We start from the raw sequence: 18,861 nt of genomic DNA, 5'->3' as shown, positions 1-18,861 counted from the left end.
CTATACAATACTACTTTAATTTAACTCTACAATGTGCACCATGGCATAAGTTAGTATTTAATACTGAATAATTTATAAGGAAAGTGATTAGGATAAATTACACTTATAGAATATTTTTAACACATTTTGCACATTAGTAGACTGATTAAGTGATATTGTATTTGCTATTCTTTCAACATCTATATCAAGAAATTATGTTATTTATTTTGTATTTGTAATATAAATTATTTGCATTAAAATGTTTTTGCAAATTTATAATGCTTATTTTGTTGAAATTATTAAACCATATACATACGTGTGGGACTATACATATATCTTATTCTATACATATATATATATTCTTATCCGTATTAATTTATCTTATATAGGTATATTTAAACATTTATCTACATGCATCTGCATGAGAATGTATCTTTAAGAGTTTTTAAACCCTATATTTAAGTATAACATGAAGACGTTCAAACCAAAGCCGAGATGTGTGCTTTAAGCCGTTAAAGCTTTTATTTAATTTACTTACTTTATTATCTTTAGGCAACCTTCTTTATCTTTAGCAACCCTTACCTTCTGGTACTACCATATAAATATTCTCTGTATGAAAACCATTATAATATATTTTTCTAATCATATCAAATGAAATTTACAAAGGTAGTATTTTCGTCCATATGGTGTACATTTAAATCTATCTAAATGTAGTAAAATCTGGCTATTGGTGCGAACGTTACATCTTAATCCTGTAAAATTTCTTACTGAAACTGAATTTCTTAGTGAAACTTCGAGCAACTTAACGAGCTTTGTTATTTTTTCTGATTTACCTACTTAGTTCATTATTATTTGTGGTAAATACCCACTTGCAACTAATAATGTTAACATATTTAGGTCTGTAAACAAAATATCAGATTTGATTGCTCCTTTGTGGCTTAATTTCACTTTGTACTGCTTTTCACCATTTAATAGGCACCTTAAAATACCTTTAAATTATTTAGGTAATTATTGCAAAGTACTTAATAAAAATCAGCTATCAGGATTGTGCATCCGTATATAATAATTCAGGGATTGATCAAGTATTTAATAGTTATTGTTGACGCATTATCATTTAAGGAATGTTGTTGTTAGCTTTCAATTAGTTTCGCCGAATCAGAGTCAGGTTTTCTAAATTTTATATTGATATGTAATGCTCAATGTTTGTTGTCATTATTTTCAATATTTAATTCATCAACTACATCTGCTTAGCAGCTATGGACATTTCATTACTTTTAATATTTAATAATGTATATCCATAAAAATCTTTACCAACTAGGCTGGATCTAAAATATTTTTATCTTTAATCTTGCTAACTGTGTTACGAACGTAGCAGTAGCACCAAAACATTTTAATATGATCGATTTTTGTTTTTACCTTGCCACAATTTACATGGTGTTTTATTTATTTATTATCAGAGCTTTAGTGGGGAATATGTATATTTTTATAAATATAAGTAGGTATATGACTGTTGTAACAGCTTCACCCCAAAAGCTTTATTTAATTTCGCATTTACAACCATTTCGGTTAATATACGATTCATTTGCTCTGTTTCACCATTTTATTGTGTTTTATAAGGTAAATTTTAATGATACATAATTATCTTGCCAACAAAAACTCCTTAAGTTCATTATTTCAGAAATATATTCTCGATCATTATCATAATGTAAATGAATAATGTTACTATAGGATACATTTTCACTTTTAGACTTTTAAAATGATACTTATTTCCCATTTAAAATACATGTAACATAAAGACAATTTTTGTCATCAAAGGAAGTCGACGTTATCGAATCGCAAACATCACAGTGAATAATAAAAAAAAAAAATGGTTTTTTTTTACCATTAGCTGGTCAGTCTTGACTTTCAGAAATTCAAGATCACAGATTACATATAAGTATTCAAGATTGTCACATGACGGTCAATAATAAAATCTTTAAAAATATTCAAATTTTATCAACCCATTTATTGTCCCACTGCTGGGCATGAGTCTCCTATCAGAATGAGAAGGTTTAGGTCATAATCCATCGCGTTAGCCAAGTGAGTATTGGTAGACTCACATACCTTTCAGATTTTTTATTATATAAATCTTTCAGGTGTAGAAGATTTCTTCACGATGTTTTCCTTTAGCTTTTAAGCAAGTAATAATTAATTTCTAATACACACATAACTTTGAAAAAATTCAGAGGTTTTCAGGATTGCCTGGGATTTGAACCTCGGACCCTTCGTTAGACAGGTCGAGTTTCTTAACCATTAGGCTATCACTGCTATTCAAATTTAATTTCTGTTTATTCAAGTGACCGTTTGTGCCATAACTAATATGATTTCTAACTTTGAATTAAGTTTATTTTATACTGTGATCTATCATTTTATGAAAAATAATGATACTATCATCCTTTATACTACATATTAGACATTTACTATTTTTATAAATATGCCCTTCATTTTTTAATAACCGGCACATACCTTTTATTATTCAATTCGATTTACTAAGAAGCTGCATAGGTACAGCTTAAGTTCCATAGAACTAAAGTTCCACAGAACTTTTGGTGAACAGTATAGAATTTTAAATTCTTTGTTTTTGACCTTTACCAAATCTTTAGCTCCTCCAATTTTAAACGTAGTCTGTCATTTGACACATATTAATCCTTTGTATTTTCAAAGTGATCAGAGTTTTCAAATCTAAAAGAAAAACAAGTGTCAGGGTTAGAATTGGAACAAAAATCAAATAAATTTCATTTTTAAGACATAAAAGCGAAACTGTCCTTATTTTTATTTGCAGTGTCCAATGCATTTACAGTTATATAGCTACTACTGTCTCCATTTTGTTGCAATTAGGTACTTGATATAATGACAGTTAGCATCAGTAATAGCGACGGGTTCAGATCGCAAAAAATATAATTTTTACACCAACAGTTTCCATGATAAAAATTCATATTAGCTTGTGTATCTGCATGATGTAGTAAGTATTCTTGTAGTAGTTTACACATTTTTCTATATTAAAATTTATATTTTTTACAAGCGTGTGATATTTGAAGTTCAGTTGTTTCAGGTCTCAATTTTACTTTGAACATTTTGAATGTATTCATTGAATCTAAAAGATGAGACATTGAATTATATGCATTCCGTCGATTCGTTTCATCCTTTGATCCATAATCCGTCGATCCATTTCATCCATTGATCCATTTAATCAAGTTTAGCACCAAGTTAGTGATCATATTACTCAATCATTAAAAGAAGTTGTATCAGCGTTTGATATCTGGTCGCAATTCCAAATTAAGTTGTTTCTTACGCAGTCAAAATAATTGTGTAGCCAAAAAAATTCTCCATTCGTAATTTTATTTAAGTCATCCATTATTATTTTCGCCGTAGACGGTATTGGTTTAGACACTTATATATTATTGTTTGCCATCGCCGTTCGCCATCAAACATTTTTCATGTGTCTTTTTCTTCCGCGACTCCATGTTTGAAATATTACATAAATTTTATACTTAGTAGATGACTATATTTTTCAATATTTTACGATAGCGTAGCCTGGGCCCATAACCTGTTGGGAATAGGCCACAGGAGAACGAGAAAATAAACTATGAAATATAATAAAATAAAATTCACTCCAAAAAGATACTTTTTATTATATCGAATCATTGACAGAATGACAAATTAGAAGAAGTAAAAATATATGTTTTTCAGCTGCCAGCTTTATCATATATAACCTACTTGAATATTATACATTATAAGAGGCTTGAGTTTTTGCTATATTCCAACAACAATAAAATGCTTTCTTCAAGAATAAAAATATTTAGCAGTAATATTACATAATATATTTTTTACTATTATAATATTAAAACTTTGTGTATAAACTATATTTATACTCATACTAAATACCTCTCTCAAGGGTATTTGACAGGTTTTGGGAAAGTGTTTTATTATCCGTCGGCGGACGGAGTCAGACCTGGTTTTGTGGGTCTTGTGCTAAAGTGCTAAGCCTTAATCAGGAGGCCTTCCAAATCTGGGCATCAGCACACGCTAGCAAGGACCCAAAAACCCCCGAACTCCGAACCGTGTTTAATGCTGCCTCCCGTTCAGCGAAGAAGCATATGGCCAAGGTGAAGTCTAAGCACATCCTGCAGAAACCAGATGATTCTTTGGCCCATACGGCAATTGGGAAAGCCGATCTTCTTGATACCCTCTTTACTTCAAACTCGACTCTTGATGACAGAGGGGTCACAACGCCTGCCATCCCATGGTGTGAGATAACCGCTTTACGCAGAAGTCTGTCAGGCGAGCTCTATTGTCCCTCGTTTTCAAGAAGTCGAGTGAAGGAGACGAAATCCCCGCGGTGGTACTCAGCACGTGCGCTTCCGAGTTGACTCCGATCTTAACTCGCCTATTCTCGCTTTCCTACACCACAGGACAAGTACCGTCTTTGTGGAAGGTTGCCCTTGTACCGTTTTCGCAAGGGCCGATCAGCTGGTGATCTTCTTGTGTCCCTAACTCACCGTTAGGCACAAGCTGTTGAGAGCAACGGGGAGGTATTGGCCGTAAGACTGGACATCGCTAAGGCCTTTGACCGGGTATGGCATAGGGCCCTTCTCGAAGCTACCATCTTACAGTATTCCCGAAAGGTTATGCACATGGACAGCCAGCTTTCTGTCTGAGCGGAATATTAACGTCGTCGTTGACGGGTGCTGCTCAGACACGAAACCCATAAATGCTGGCATGTCCCAAGGGTCTGTCTTATCTCCAATGCTTTTCATTCTGCATATCAATGATATGTTGCTACAAACCGATAACATTCATTGCTATGCAGATGATAGCACGGGAGATGCTGTATATACAGGCCATGCGAACACCTCTCGGACACTCGTGGAAGAAGGCAGAATTCGACTTGTATCCGAAATCGAGGACTCTCTGGAGCGGGTCTCGGAATGGGGTCTACTTAACCTTGTTGAGTTTAACCCCACAAAGACACAAGTCTGCGCGTTTACCGCTAAAAAACCCATTCAGCATTGCACCTAGGTTCCAAGGTACCTCGCTCACCATTGGTAAAAGTGTAAGAATCCTGGAAGTTGACATCTCTGTGATGTGACGTGCAGTATCGGAGTCAGCAGTTTGGAAGTGAAAGCCAAATTAGCGTCAAAGAAATTGGGCGCCCTGAACAGAGCCAAGGGGTACTTCACAGGGGGCAACTCCTTCTGCATTATAAAGCGCCAGTGAGGCCCCACATGGAGTACTGCTCGTATGTCTGGGCAGGGGCGCCACAAGCTTAATCCACTTGACTCCGTACAGAAACGCACGGTGCGAATCATCGATAATATAGCGATCTCTGATCGGTTAGAACCCCTAAGCCTGCGGATGGACATAGGTTCCCTCTGCGTGTTCTACCCACTTTACAATGGTGAGTGTTCTGAGGAACTGTTTGATCTGGTGCCTACGTCACCCTTCCTTCATCGCACCACTCGCCGAAGGACGAAGTTCCATCCACATCAACTGGACCTGTGGCGGTCCTGAAGTATTCCCTGAGCGCTATGACATGGGGCTCTTCAAGAGGGGTGTAAAAAGAGTTCTCCTCCGAAGCCGGCGATGCATGCGGCGATGGCGACTCCCCTGGTGTTGCAAATGTCCATAGGCGACGGTGACTACTTTCCACCAGGCAGCCCGTCTGCCTTATCGTTAGGTAAATATATATATAATTTGTAATTGCTATTGTATAAAATTAAATTTCAAATAACATATATTTACTTAGATATAAGTAATTTGAAATTAAAAATCTCCTCACAGATTTCCTTTCGTAATTTGAAGGGTTGCTTCCCACGAATAATATTATGGCAGGATAGCATCTTATTATCCTTCTGCTGGGCTCGGTTTTGTTTGAGTAAGGGGGATGTAGGCTATTCTCTTGCTCTCCAAGTGAGAATTGGTAGAGATCACACGACTTTCACGAATACAAATAATTCGCCAAATACGTGTCGAACTCGCACATGGACGCTTCCGTACCACCAAATGTTCATTATTTTTTACTTATTTTTATTCATTTTATTATTTTCAACAATACTTAGTTATATAAAGAAAGAAAAGAAAGAAGAAAGAAACCATTTATTTTACATGCTATACAAGTTACAACATACAAAAGAAAATAATAACAATGGAAGGGATACAATAAAAATAATAACAAATAAAATAACACGTGACGTAAACGATACAGTATAGCAGCAAAAATGGTTGCACTCAGTCTCTGCCGATGCCTGTGAGAAATAACAGACTCCGGCGACTGATTTCAGTGCGGCCCTGTACGTCGTGCAACTCTGACCAACGATGCCACACCAATTAAACTATACTAAAATATAAACAAATTATATGACAAAACAATAGATAGCGTTGGGGTGATCACGAATGATACGTAAACAACGTATAATAAAATTAAAATAACTTCATTAAAATATGTTTTATGGTTCATATTTATTATAATAAATACCAGTTAATTTTACTTTGGGTACGGAACTAAATGAGTTCAAAGTATTCACTAGCAGTTAACCGCGGCTTCGTGATAAATAATAATACAGAATATAATTAACCCAATTTTACCTCGTGTAGGTATGGAATTTTCAAAAACAATTCCATACTTTAATTTGATTTGTAACCAAAAGCGTTATACTTATATAGCATTACTTACTTATAGTAAATTTCACTTGGATAACTATAAACTCACGGATTTCCATAACACATTCAACCCTATATTATCAATTTGCAAACTTTCTTAGTGTTTATTTACTTTATTTAAGAGTATAGAACCTATCGACGACCGAAACCTATAGTTGCGGAGCCGTCAACATATCGGTTTCACTCGCAAAGGGTTCCGGGTTCGATCCCCAGGCGGACAGACACCTGAATGAAAATTTGGATATCTGTAGTCTGTACCCTTACCATGAGTTTTCAAAACATCCCACAATTTTACGTTACGTTTCTCAATCCATTATTCTGTTCCGTTTGCTTCAGTAGACTGAGTAAACGTAACAATGAGTAAGTGCTCAAGTCTTTTTGTCTGCTTCACATGTTCGCAAAAGGGAGACAAAACATAAAGCGCCATTTTGTCAATTTAGACATTTAATGTTACGTTACTGACACTATAGCTCTGATACAATCCGCTAGAGTCGCTGATTGGAATTTGTATGGGCAAATAGGTAAGCAAATACCAAAACAGTCATATTTGTCAAAACGTATAAACGTAACGTGGTAAGTATACAATAACACAACAACAACAACACTACAATAACATTTTAGCCTACTTTATTCAGTTTCACACACACATCGTCCCAAACCCCAAAGGTCTCCAATCGGTTAGACTTAGAACTTAAATCTTTACACCAATATGTTACTTACGTGTAACTTGGGCAACGAATTAAGCATTTTACTTGCTTCAAGATGCTCTCAGAGCCTTTATAGTATTGACGATAAGATATAACTAGTAGCACGTGGTGTGTTCACTGAAGCGGTGTAGTTTCTGATTAATCTGAATTTTTGTAGGGACATGTATTTTGACCTGCTTATTACAAATATTCTAAGCGATGTATCCACAAATTTCATTTCCAAGGCCTAATTTAAATACTTCATTTCATGACAAAAAGTAAGCCAGCAAAAGAAAATATAATTTAGCGACAAAAACATTGTAAACACACACAATCAATATTGTAAAAGTATATACAGTGCAAACTGTAGCAAAATTTCGCCCCAACTAGAAGAGCTCTCGTGGCGCAGTGGTTAGCGCGTTCGGCTGCTAAGCTGGGAGGCGGTGGTTCGATTCCACCCGAGAGCATTTGGAATATCCATGTCTTTTTGTTTAAATTTGTCTTTTTTTCTTTTTTGAATCCTTTCTTCTCTTTTAAATATATTCTACCCTTTTTTATTATTGTAATTTTGTTCTTTATAAATAATTTTGTATGTAACAATGAAAATAAATAAATTATACAATAAATATATAATAAATGAAAAATAATAATATTTAATAATTATATTTTAATTATATTTTTTTTTTAAATTTAAATTTTACATAATCTTAAAGACTTATTTTTTGGTCAAGTTTTATACATATATAAATATATATATTATTTATTTTATTTATATTTCTTATGTGCGTGTGTATGTCACTGAACTCCTTCTAAACGAGTGGACTGATTTTGATGCAATTTGTTGTGTGTGTTCAAGGGGACTTGAGAATGGTTTAGATTCACAATTTAGTCCGTGGGAAAAGGTTTTTTTAATTAATTTTTAACTCGTAATTGGTTGTTTATTTTGGAATGTTTCACATTGGATTCGACAGACTTCGGTACCATCGCAGTTTCAAATATTAAATAATAATCTATTTTAATGATAGTTTTTCCCAACAGTTGGCGCTTAGATCGAATTGAAAAAAAATTTAGTTATAATTGAGTTATTTTCGAACACGTGCTGATTCAATATCTATATATATAAAAGAAAGTCGTGTTAGTTACACTATAACTCAAGAATGGCTGAACCGAGTTGGCTGAAATTTGGTGGAGAGGTAGCTTAGAACCAGGAAAAGGACATAGGATACTTATTATCCCGTTCGACCGCGTTTCCGTGAAGTCATTTTATAACTCAAGAACGGCTTAACCGATTTGGCTGAAAATTGGTGGAGAGGTAGCTTAGAACCAGGAAACGGACATAGGATACTTTTTATCCTGTTTGACCGCGTTTCCGTGAATAAATAAGGGTTGAGTTTGTATTAAAGTCCCCCAGTTTTGATGCAAAACTATATGAAAATTGGTATTTGGGATTTTGATAGAAAGTAATTATATATCTATTTTACGATATTAGGAAAATCGGCCCTTAAATTGGTTAAATAGTGGTTGGAATTTTATTTTAAAATCCGTTAATTTGGAAGCAAAGACTAAAAAATTGCATTTGGCTTTAGAAGGCACTTCGGTTAGAAGTCGGCAGATTTTGAAGCAAAGTCTATGAAACTTGGAATTTAGCTTTTTGATTAAAAATAATAGAACACATATTTCACCGTTTTTGGAAAATCAACCCTTAGGGTCGTTTAATCGGGTATGGAACTATAATTTAAAATCCGTTAATTTGGAGCATTAAGAAAATTATCATAAGAAATAATGAAGTATCTGAGTCACTGTTTGTTTTTTTTTTTCGATCAACCCTTAAGACTGTTATAAACGGACTTTCTATTTACACACCTGTTTCAGCATTTTTAGCTATTCAACAATCAACCCCATTAAAGTACTATAAGTAAAGAAAGTTTTAAATAAACCGTTATTGAAGTTATAGGTACTTCTTTTCGCGTGTTTGTAAAAATAACAGAGTGCAGAGAGGTAGAGTGGATTTTATTTAATTGTATTTTTTATTTTCCTGTTCTCCTGTGGCCATTTCCTAACATTTACCAGTATTTTATGGACATAAAACATAAATTACACGAGTGAAACCACGGGGTGCAGATAGTCACTCATAGTTAGGTGGTACGAAGTTCACCGCGGCATCTAGTATATATATATGACATGCCTCGTATGCAAAGAGTATAGTATTAGTAACCTATGTAGGAACTCGTATGTCAGCCAGTGATGTCACGATATTTTTAACGAAGTTAATTACGAAAGTACGATAGCGATAAGCATTCTTCAGATGATAAACATTGAAAGTTATTTATAAATTTATTTAGCTTTTATAAAGTTTTGAGAAATATAAACTTAATAAAATCGAAAAATTTTCAATGAGGCACTCAACGAATGTTTGACTGACATTTTAATATTTACAAGTGGGTGACGTCACTTTACTTTCAGCCAATCCCTTCAATCATGTGGACGAACACACAAATTTAATGATTTTATTATTTATTTATTAGAAAGATCACACTGGCTTTTTAATTTTTTCTGGGCTTAGTTGGCTTATAAAAATATTTGCTATTTGCAGTATTTTATAATGGTAAATAAATATAGTATTCTTAAGTTTAAAATGAATTCGTCGTAATTTGTTACAATCATTACAAAATAAAAGTATTTTAAGAACTTACAGACTACACTTTACTGTTTCCGAACGAAATATTGATTGGCGGCATGTAGATGTGGCCCGCGTTGTACATCAAACGCCATGTTGGAAGTATTTTAAATGGTTTAAAAAATTTTAGTGTTTCTGACAAAACGCTTTTGAGAACTGAATTAGGTAGATTAATTATTAGTGTTTTTAACGTAAAATTACAAGACGAATTGGACGCGCTACAAAAATATTTTTTCGGATAGTGTAGATTATTCTTTTCTTCAAAAAGATATAGTTAAGTAATCATAATATACTCTTTGAAATAAGTAAATTTATATTGTAGAGCATAATATATTTAGCTTCACAACATAAAATACTCATTATTTCTATTGGAAACCCGTAAAAATGAATTTAACTTAATTTAAGACACAGATAAAAAATATAAGTTTTGCCAATGAAGTGAAAGTAACTAAAATTTATTGATAAGCTGTGCTATGTATTTTAGATCTGGAAACACTCGCCGTCCGCCACGTTTCGCCAGTTCTTATAGTTGTGCCGTGTGCGTTCGTCAGTAATTTTTAGCATCTAATCCTTTCATCACGTTATCACAGTGACTCCTATTAAAAATGAGTGCTCCAGCACCAACTCCGAATTATAAAATTGGAATAGTGAAGCAGGTAATACATCAATCGTTATTTTTTTGCTTTCGTCAACCTTAGCTTTGCAATAGCGATGCCTCGTGCTAATTTCATAAATGCATCTTGCCCTGTTGGCACCGTGTCTCCTATATTACAAAGATTATGTGCAATCTAGTGCCATTCATTATTCACTTAACTTATATTCGTTGAGAAAAATCTTGGTCGGATTCCGGCTAGATCGACAAGATTATGCCTACAATGTATTATAAGATGGATGCGCTCAACACATCGGTTATCGATCCATTTAAACGCCGATTGATTACAAACTATTTGATTGAAATATCATAAAATATTATTTAAATTTGGAATTATAGACAGGATGAATTGAGTGAAACAGCAAATGGGTATATTTACAGGTGTTGTCGGGAGATACGATCGTTATAAGGAAACAGCCTCAGGGCGGGCCGCCACCCGAGAAAGTGATCGCCCTGTCGGGGATCACCGCGCCAAAGCTCGCCCGCCAGCGTACCCCCAACAGGTGAGCATACTCGCCCACTAGAATGTTATTGCAAAATGACTCCACTTGTATATTCTATGTTATCATAACAACACGAAAGCACCGCGACGAAATAATGCACGTAAAATTTCCAGCACTGCAGCAGTGGTGAAGAGATTCTTCGATACATGTATTTAAAATATGATCATATAATATGGCTCAAAGTGAAAGTCAAGCTGAAATTCACTATTGAGTAATAAACTTGTTGGTCAATATGTTACACACCAGTATGTTACTAACTGGAAACAATATTGTATTATTATGGCACTCTTAAATTTTCAAAATATATTTAAATAATAATAATAATTTATAAAAAATAATTGAGGATTGTGGAAATATTTTAATTTGTATTTAGTTTTTTACTGTTTAACTTTGTTGAAATAAATTTATCAATAAAACTAAAAGCTACCAGGTTTTTCTTGAAATTATCTGATAAAAACTATCAATAAAAAAAAATTGAAGAAAAATTTTGATCACAAATTTTTTTTCCCTTTCATAACTTTGCATTTTTCACATGTGCTAGCTAGATTACATGGTCATCTAAATTTACCTGAAGAAAAATTTGAACTTGAGTAAAAATCTTTCTAAAAAATATTTTGTTTTGTTTGACCAACAAGAGTTTAGTGATATTAATACGTAATAAAAAAATAATTAAATATGCTGAGCAAGTAGTATAAAATACTTATGGGATTATAAAGTAAATTAAAACTTAAATACATCTGAATAATACATTTGATGCAGAAATAAATTGTCATAAATTTAAAGGGAGTGAGAAGAAAATGTGAATACTCAGAATGCAATATTAGCAAAAATTTATCCAAAAATGTTGAACCTTTGATACAAAATAGTTCGCCATAGTAGTTTTCCAGTGCCCCCATTTGGCTTGCTATCTATTAATAGATACGATCATTTCCAATTCATTGTTGCTACTGTATTCAAATCTAGTGTACTCCTCAGCATCAGACTTGATCAAAGAAATATTACGAGCAGTACTATCAACAAAAGATTTGTGTTATTCCATAGATTTCATTCCATGTCTTTGCCATTATTAAAAAAAAGGTTTTAACATATTATGTAAAAATAAATCACGTGCACGACACTTTGTTCCTCAAAAGTAATATAAAAGAGGAAGTCTATATTTCGATGGATGAAATTTGTTGAACAAACTTCACAAGAGGTACATAAATAAGTTGAATATGCTAAAGAATCAATATTTGCTCTGCAGACGTGTAAATACTTATTAGTCGATAACCAATTGTAAATTTATCAAATCTTGTGAAGCAAAACCTCATTTCTCAGTAGCGCTTGCACTGCTTTGTGGACAATTTTACTGCTGTGCTGTATCAATCTTACTCTAATTAAAATACTTAAATACTCTATTACACCTGATTATGGAGGGTAATGTGTTTACAGAGTATGAATGTGTGTCTCATTCTTGGGCATACTCTGCAGCCCAAATGGATTGATATTGTCACTCTTAAGGGTTGCTCCTTCTACCAAAACATAAGAATTAGTGCTTCACGCTAAAAATAGGTGTAGCAGTTTTACCACCCATCAAACTCTACCACTCTTTAACAACGAGAACCTCCCAGTGCAATGAATTATGGAATTAATCCGAGATACACAATGCCCCATCAAACATTAAGATGAAAGGAACCTGACAAATAATATATAAATGCTTTGTGATGAAATTGCGCACTGTGATCTCTAGAGTATAGAAATTTTAATTTTGTTTATCTAGCTATCAAATGTGTAGTGTGAGGTCCTGCTTAATCTTGCTAATTTAAATATTTTTCTGATTCAAAAGTGCACCAGTGCAAGTTAACAAAAGTGCATCATTAACTGTGTTTATGTTACATATTGATAAGGATTAAGATTTTAAAATAGATTTGTTTAAAAAATATGTCTGTACACATAGATAACACTGCTGTAAGACGTTACTAAGTAAAAAATAACTAATTTTATATTATGAACGCACTTCTTTTTAAACAGAAATATTATAACTGTATTTATTGCATTTTAAAAAAGCTGTGCGAATCTTTATCTAAATTATGACATTAAATGTAATACTTTTATATTGTAGTGATATTGAGACTAAAGATGAACCGTTCGCATGGGAAGCTCGCGAATTTTTAAGGAAGAAGCTTGTTGGAAAAGAAGTCATTTTCAAAGCTGAGAAACCCCCAAATTCCGCTACCAGAGAGTATGGCACAGTGTGGGCTGGGAAAGATCCAACAAAAGATGAGAATATGACTGAGGCCCTTCTTGCAGAAGGTTTAGCTAAGGTTAGAGATGGTGGTCGCAACATCCCACAGTTGAAAAGGCTTGTTGAAATTGAGGATGTTGCCAAAACACAGGGAAAAGGTGTATGGGGTACAGACTTGCAGGTAATCTTTAATAACTCTATACATATACTTTTTGCTGTGCTAAATTTTACTTTTGTTAATTTTGAATACTTTTTCCTTAATATAATATATTTCTGTATGTGCCAAGATTTTAATAGATCTCTATGTGTAGGATCATGTACGAGACATCAAATGGTCTGTTGAGAATCCTAAACAAATGGTAAACAAACTGAATGGACAACCAGTCAAGGCAATTATAGAATATGTGCGTGATGGATCTACGGTACGCCTTTGCATGCTGCCCGATTTCTGCCAAGCAATTCTGATGCTATCAGGAATAAGGGTGAGTAAACCTTTGGACATGTATGTATATTCAGTACAACAAGAAAATTGATATTGTAAAATCAAGTAATAGAAATTAAAAATATATTTGTGATTATTTATTTTTAACTGTTCCGACAGTGCCCTGCAGTCAAACAAGATGGAGATTCAGAGCCGTATGCTGAGGAAGCTCGGTTTTTCGTCGAATCTAGACTGCTACAAAAAGAAGTAGAGGTTGTCTTGGAGTCGGTCAACAATAACAACTTTGTCGGAACAATCCTACACCCGCAAGGCAACATTGCAGAGGCATTACTGAAACAAGGTTTCGCCAGATGTGTTGACTGGTCCCTGGCTGTAATGAAATCGGGTAAATATTGTTTTTGTATAAGTATGACATTTTGTCTAGTGAACCAAAGCTAGATTTCTTCTAGCTAGCTATTTTTGAAAAAATCCTACAGAGAATATGCTACGGTGATTCTAATTGTTTTAAAATGTTAATATTGTTGTTGCAAAAGTTCTTATCTAGTTCGCTCTGAACAAGTTTCTCCATTGTTCGTCAGTAAGACATTTGCCAAGGATAATATGATGTGTGAACAGTTGAGTATAAAATAAAACTATATTTGCATTATAAAAGCTGTTATAGACACTCAGAAAGAGTATGACAATTAAAAGGCGCAAGATTTACTACTAATGATGCCCATAGTTCAGTTTAAATGGAGGGTATCCTCGCTTTTCTTAATCATAAAATGTCGGTTCTAGGTGCTGCACAACTGAGAGCAGCTGAACGCGTAGCCAAGGACAGCAGGCTGCGCATTTGGACAAATTACACCAGCAATGCCCCAGTTATTGCTCCTAAAGACAAAGAGTTCACCGCCACTGTTATGGAAGTTGTAAATGGAGATGCATTAGTTGTAAAAATGGCAAATAATACTCAGAAGAAAATATTCCTTGCCAGTGTCCGACCACCTCGCGAAAAGTAAGCTTAATATATATTTATAATTTAAATCAAAATCAATTTTATTGGATGTAAAGATTATTCAAGATTCCCGATATCCTAATGTAGCTTTTCTCTGTTTATGTTATATCAAAAATTACTGTACAGGAACAATGCTGATGATGAAGGCAAGCAGTCGCCAAGACCTAAAGGATTTAAACCCCTCTATGGAGTACCATGGATGTTTGAAGCACGTGAATTCCTGAGGAAAAGACTAATCGGTAAAAAGATCAATGTGACTGTGGATTACATCCAGCCTGCCAAGGACAACTTCCCAGAAAAGATTTGCTGCACTGTCGTGGCTGGTGGAACGTAAGTTTTATTTTAATGTACTATTACTTTTTTATTTGTATAGTGTGTATGTGTAATGTACATGAACTCCATATTTTTTCTTATAGAAATATGGCAGAAGCGTTGGTCAGCGAAGGTTTCGCAACTGTTGTGAGATACAGAAACGACAATGATCAAAGAAGCTCACATTACGACAAACTGCTCGAAGCAGAGTTGAAAGCTCAAAAGGCTGGCATTGGCGTTCACGCCAAGAAGGACATTCCCGCTCACCGTATCCAAGACACCAGTGGTGATTCAGCGAAGGCTAGGAAATTCTTCCCATTCCTAAAGAGGGCTCAAAAGACGGAAGCCACTGTGGAGTTTGTGGCGAGCGGATCACGAATGAGGTTATACATTCCCAAGGAATCTGTGCTGGTCACCTTCCTGCTAGCGGGCATCAACTGTCCTCGTGGAACCAGGCCGGGCATCGGCGGCGGCGCCATGCAAGAGGCCGAACCTTTCGGAGAGGAAGCGTTGCAATTCACAAAAGAAAGAGTATTACAGCGCGATGTGATCGTTTCGATTGAGGAAATGGATAAGGCCGGCAACTTCATCGGCTGGCTCTGGCTCGACAACGATAATATTTCAGTGTCCCTGGTAGATCACGGACTCGCGACCATGCACCACACAGCTGAGACATCAGAATTCGCACGCGCCATCAAGAATGCTGAGGAGAATGCAAAGAAGAATCGAGTTGGTATCTGGAGAGACTTTGTTGAAGCCGAGAAGGAAGTCGAAAGGGAGAGGAATGCCACCTCTACAGATCGTGTTGTGAAATATGAGAAAGTGATTGTCACTGATGTGACTCCTGAAGGCACCTTCTATGTGCAATACATTGATGCGGGAAGCAAGCTAGAAGCTTTAATGGAAAAGATTCGTCAAGACTTCCATAACAATCCCCCCTTGCCTGGATCCTATGTGCCTAGGCGAGGCGCAATCTGTGCCGCTCAGTTCTCTCTGGACAATATGTGGTACAGGGCCAGGATTGAAAAGATCACTGATGATAAATCTTTCCAGATCTTCTACATTGATTATGGAAATAGAGAGGTATTTATGAGTGGCCATTATGGCTATTATTCTACATGTAAATTGAAATATATAATATAATTTTCTAACATTTTCATAATTTTTCAGTCTGTCAATTTGACAAAGCTGGCACTGCTCCCTCCTGGCACCGAGCTTGAGCCCAACTATGCCCATGAATATACACTATTGGGTGTGAAGTTCCCATCGGACTCTGATGATAGACTTGAGGCAGTGCGAGCCTTCTCCATGGACACGCTCAACAAGAAACTGTTCTTGAACGTTGAGAACCGCGGATCCCCTCCTGCAGTTACTCTTGTTGATCCATTAAACAACGCTGACATTGCAAAGGTAAAAAAACATCTTATATTACTCTATTTAAAAGGTTACTTGATTGTTTGTATAATTGTACATGATTCGCTCTAAGTTAAATAGCGTTAGAAATATTTTGCCCTGTCTGTTATTCCGACTGTACAATGGCTGTAAACCCCTCTCACACTGATTAAAAACTCTTGTTCAGCAGTGAGGTAGTTATGAGTTTGGTAAATAATAAAGACGTCCATTTTATATTCTAAACTGATAAACTTGAATAGAATAACATACATTTGATTGCATGGAATCACACACAAATTGTTTTGTACAGAACCTGATCAAAGAGGGATTGGTGCTCGTGGAGGGCACTCGCGACCACCGACTCGCCGCGCTGATGACAGAGTACCGTGCCGCCCAGGAGCACGCCAAGAGCTCCCGCCTGAACCTGTGGCGGCACGGTGACATCACCGAGGATGACGCGGTGGAGTTCGGTGCGCGCCGCTAGCCGCTGTTCCGCTGGTACGATGCAACAGCACTGCCCTCCCACACGCTCCGCTGCGCCACGTGCACCTCCCCGCAACCGGAGGGAGTAGTGTACCGCGCCATATACGACTGCCTTTAGGCTGGAGGGCAAGCATCCGTACCACGCATCTTACCGCACACGTGCGACAGTGAGGTGCACTCAAATCATTGCGATTGTTATTATTATAAAGATTACTCGTATCTTGACGTTTACATTTCTCGATGTTTACATAGGTAAGTTCTCCCGTTGCCTCCCCGTGGAATGACCCCTCCCCCCCCCTTCCTCGTGCTATTAGTTACATTTACAAGTCATACATATTCTAATAAAGATACATGTTGTGAATGATTTTCTTATCTGATGATAAGGAAGAAAATGACTTAAGTAACACTTTTAATAATTATATATCCATCTCTAGGAATTATGACATTACAATTGGCGATCGTAGATATTCGCATATACTCGATAGTTTATGCGACTGATGCTGGCTTCCCTCGGCTCGTTATTTAGTGACTTGAAGATGATTAATAACAAGTGACTACCGAGCAGATTTATGTCGCGTAAAAACGCGATTTGGCCGGGGAAAATTGTAGTGTAATTTTCATGTACGTCTCATTGTACTACACACTGTAGTAATCCATTTGTACTTCACAAATATTGTATAATTAATCAGGTTTAAATCTGTCTACATATTTTTATATTTTCTCTTATTCGTCTATAAACAGAGTTATATTGATAGTGAATTTATTGTATTAATAATAAAGACTATGCTTTTATCGATCTTAATGAAATTTCTATCATATACAAATAAATTTAACGATTGTCATTTTTTCAGTTTCTTTATCTATTTTATTTTATTTATTTACATTTATTGCTGAAGTTCTGTAATATTTTTCGTGTAGCAATATCTGCTGACGTTTTTGCTTCATCTTATGTAGATTGTATATTTTGTTCTTTATCCTATTTGACACTCACTCTTATAACTATTAGACATAAACAATGTAATGTTAGCTAAGTGTGATTTTTTCATTAAATTATAGTATGAGGAGTCTGAATGTATTAGAAATGTTTTTTTTTTTATATTACATGAGTAGCTGTATGCTGGTTATATCATATACAAGCATAATAATCCCTGTACTTATAAATATGTGAAATATTTTAACGTCTACCTCTCCTCGGAATGATTATATCTTGAGTATGTGAGAATGATATTGAAAATGGCTTCCAATATCATTCAGTTTTTCTCTACTTCTGTCTAATCAGAACTTATTGGCGCTGGTACTTCTTTTATCGGGTTGTATCTTCTTGGTGGGTATTTAATATATAAAATAAATTATTATATATAAAATCGCTTAATATAACTAGCCGCCATTTTCAATACCATTAATTAGAAATCAGATAAAATGAATTTTTTTAACATTTAAACATTTAGAGTACCACATGGTGCGTGGAATGTTATTTTACATTATATTATAATAAATATTTTAGGATTTAACTGATCTTGTTTTATTTATATTCCCTTTGTATGTAAATTATGAATATGAAAGCTGTTTGAATTTTCAATAAAATAAATTCGAATAATGATGAATAAAGATGAATTTAGCTACTTAAAGCATAGCTAGAGTTAATTCAAATGGTTTTTACAAAATACATTTTACAAGATGATTGTCGGTTACGTAGTCCCATCAATAGTTATTTGTAAGTTAGGTAGCCAATAAAGTACCTTGCATAGGTACTTGACGTTGACAATACCACCCATATGTTATAGAACATGTCTTATAAAATAAAATGAACGATCGAAG

The 18,861-nt window shown here is 34.8% G+C and overlaps 1 protein-coding gene and 1 non-coding gene across 2 annotated transcripts; both read left to right on the top strand.

Annotated features, from left to right (window-relative positions):
* The first annotated feature begins 7,758 nt into the window (after positions 1–7,758).
* On the top strand, positions 7,759–7,831 carry TRNAS-GCU (transfer RNA serine (anticodon GCU)). The gene has a single exon. It is a non-coding gene; the product is annotated as a tRNA-Ser (tRNA).
* Positions 7,832–10,533: 2,702 nt separating this feature from the next.
* On the top strand, positions 10,534–18,554 carry Tudor-SN (Staphylococcal nuclease domain-containing protein 1). Its single transcript, XM_073075037.1, has 10 exons — positions 10,534–10,697; positions 11,075–11,196; positions 13,298–13,601; positions 13,732–13,902; positions 14,022–14,247; positions 14,640–14,856; positions 14,983–15,186; positions 15,273–16,251; positions 16,339–16,578; positions 16,871–18,554. The coding sequence occupies exons 1-10, from the start codon at positions 10,647–10,649 to the stop codon at positions 17,042–17,044; spliced, it is 2,688 nt and encodes an 895-aa protein (XP_072931138.1). The 5' UTR covers positions 10,534–10,646; the 3' UTR covers positions 17,045–18,554.
* Positions 18,555–18,861: the final 307 nt, after the last annotated feature.

The sequence above is a fragment of the Epargyreus clarus genome, unplaced genomic scaffold, assembly GCF_041222505.1.
Source record: "Epargyreus clarus isolate Ecla_fem2 unplaced genomic scaffold, WU_Ecla_fem_2.2 ptg000007l, whole genome shotgun sequence".
NCBI lineage: Eukaryota > Metazoa > Arthropoda > Insecta > Lepidoptera > Hesperiidae > Epargyreus > Epargyreus clarus.
This window is presented reverse-complemented; position numbering and strand designations above follow the sequence as displayed.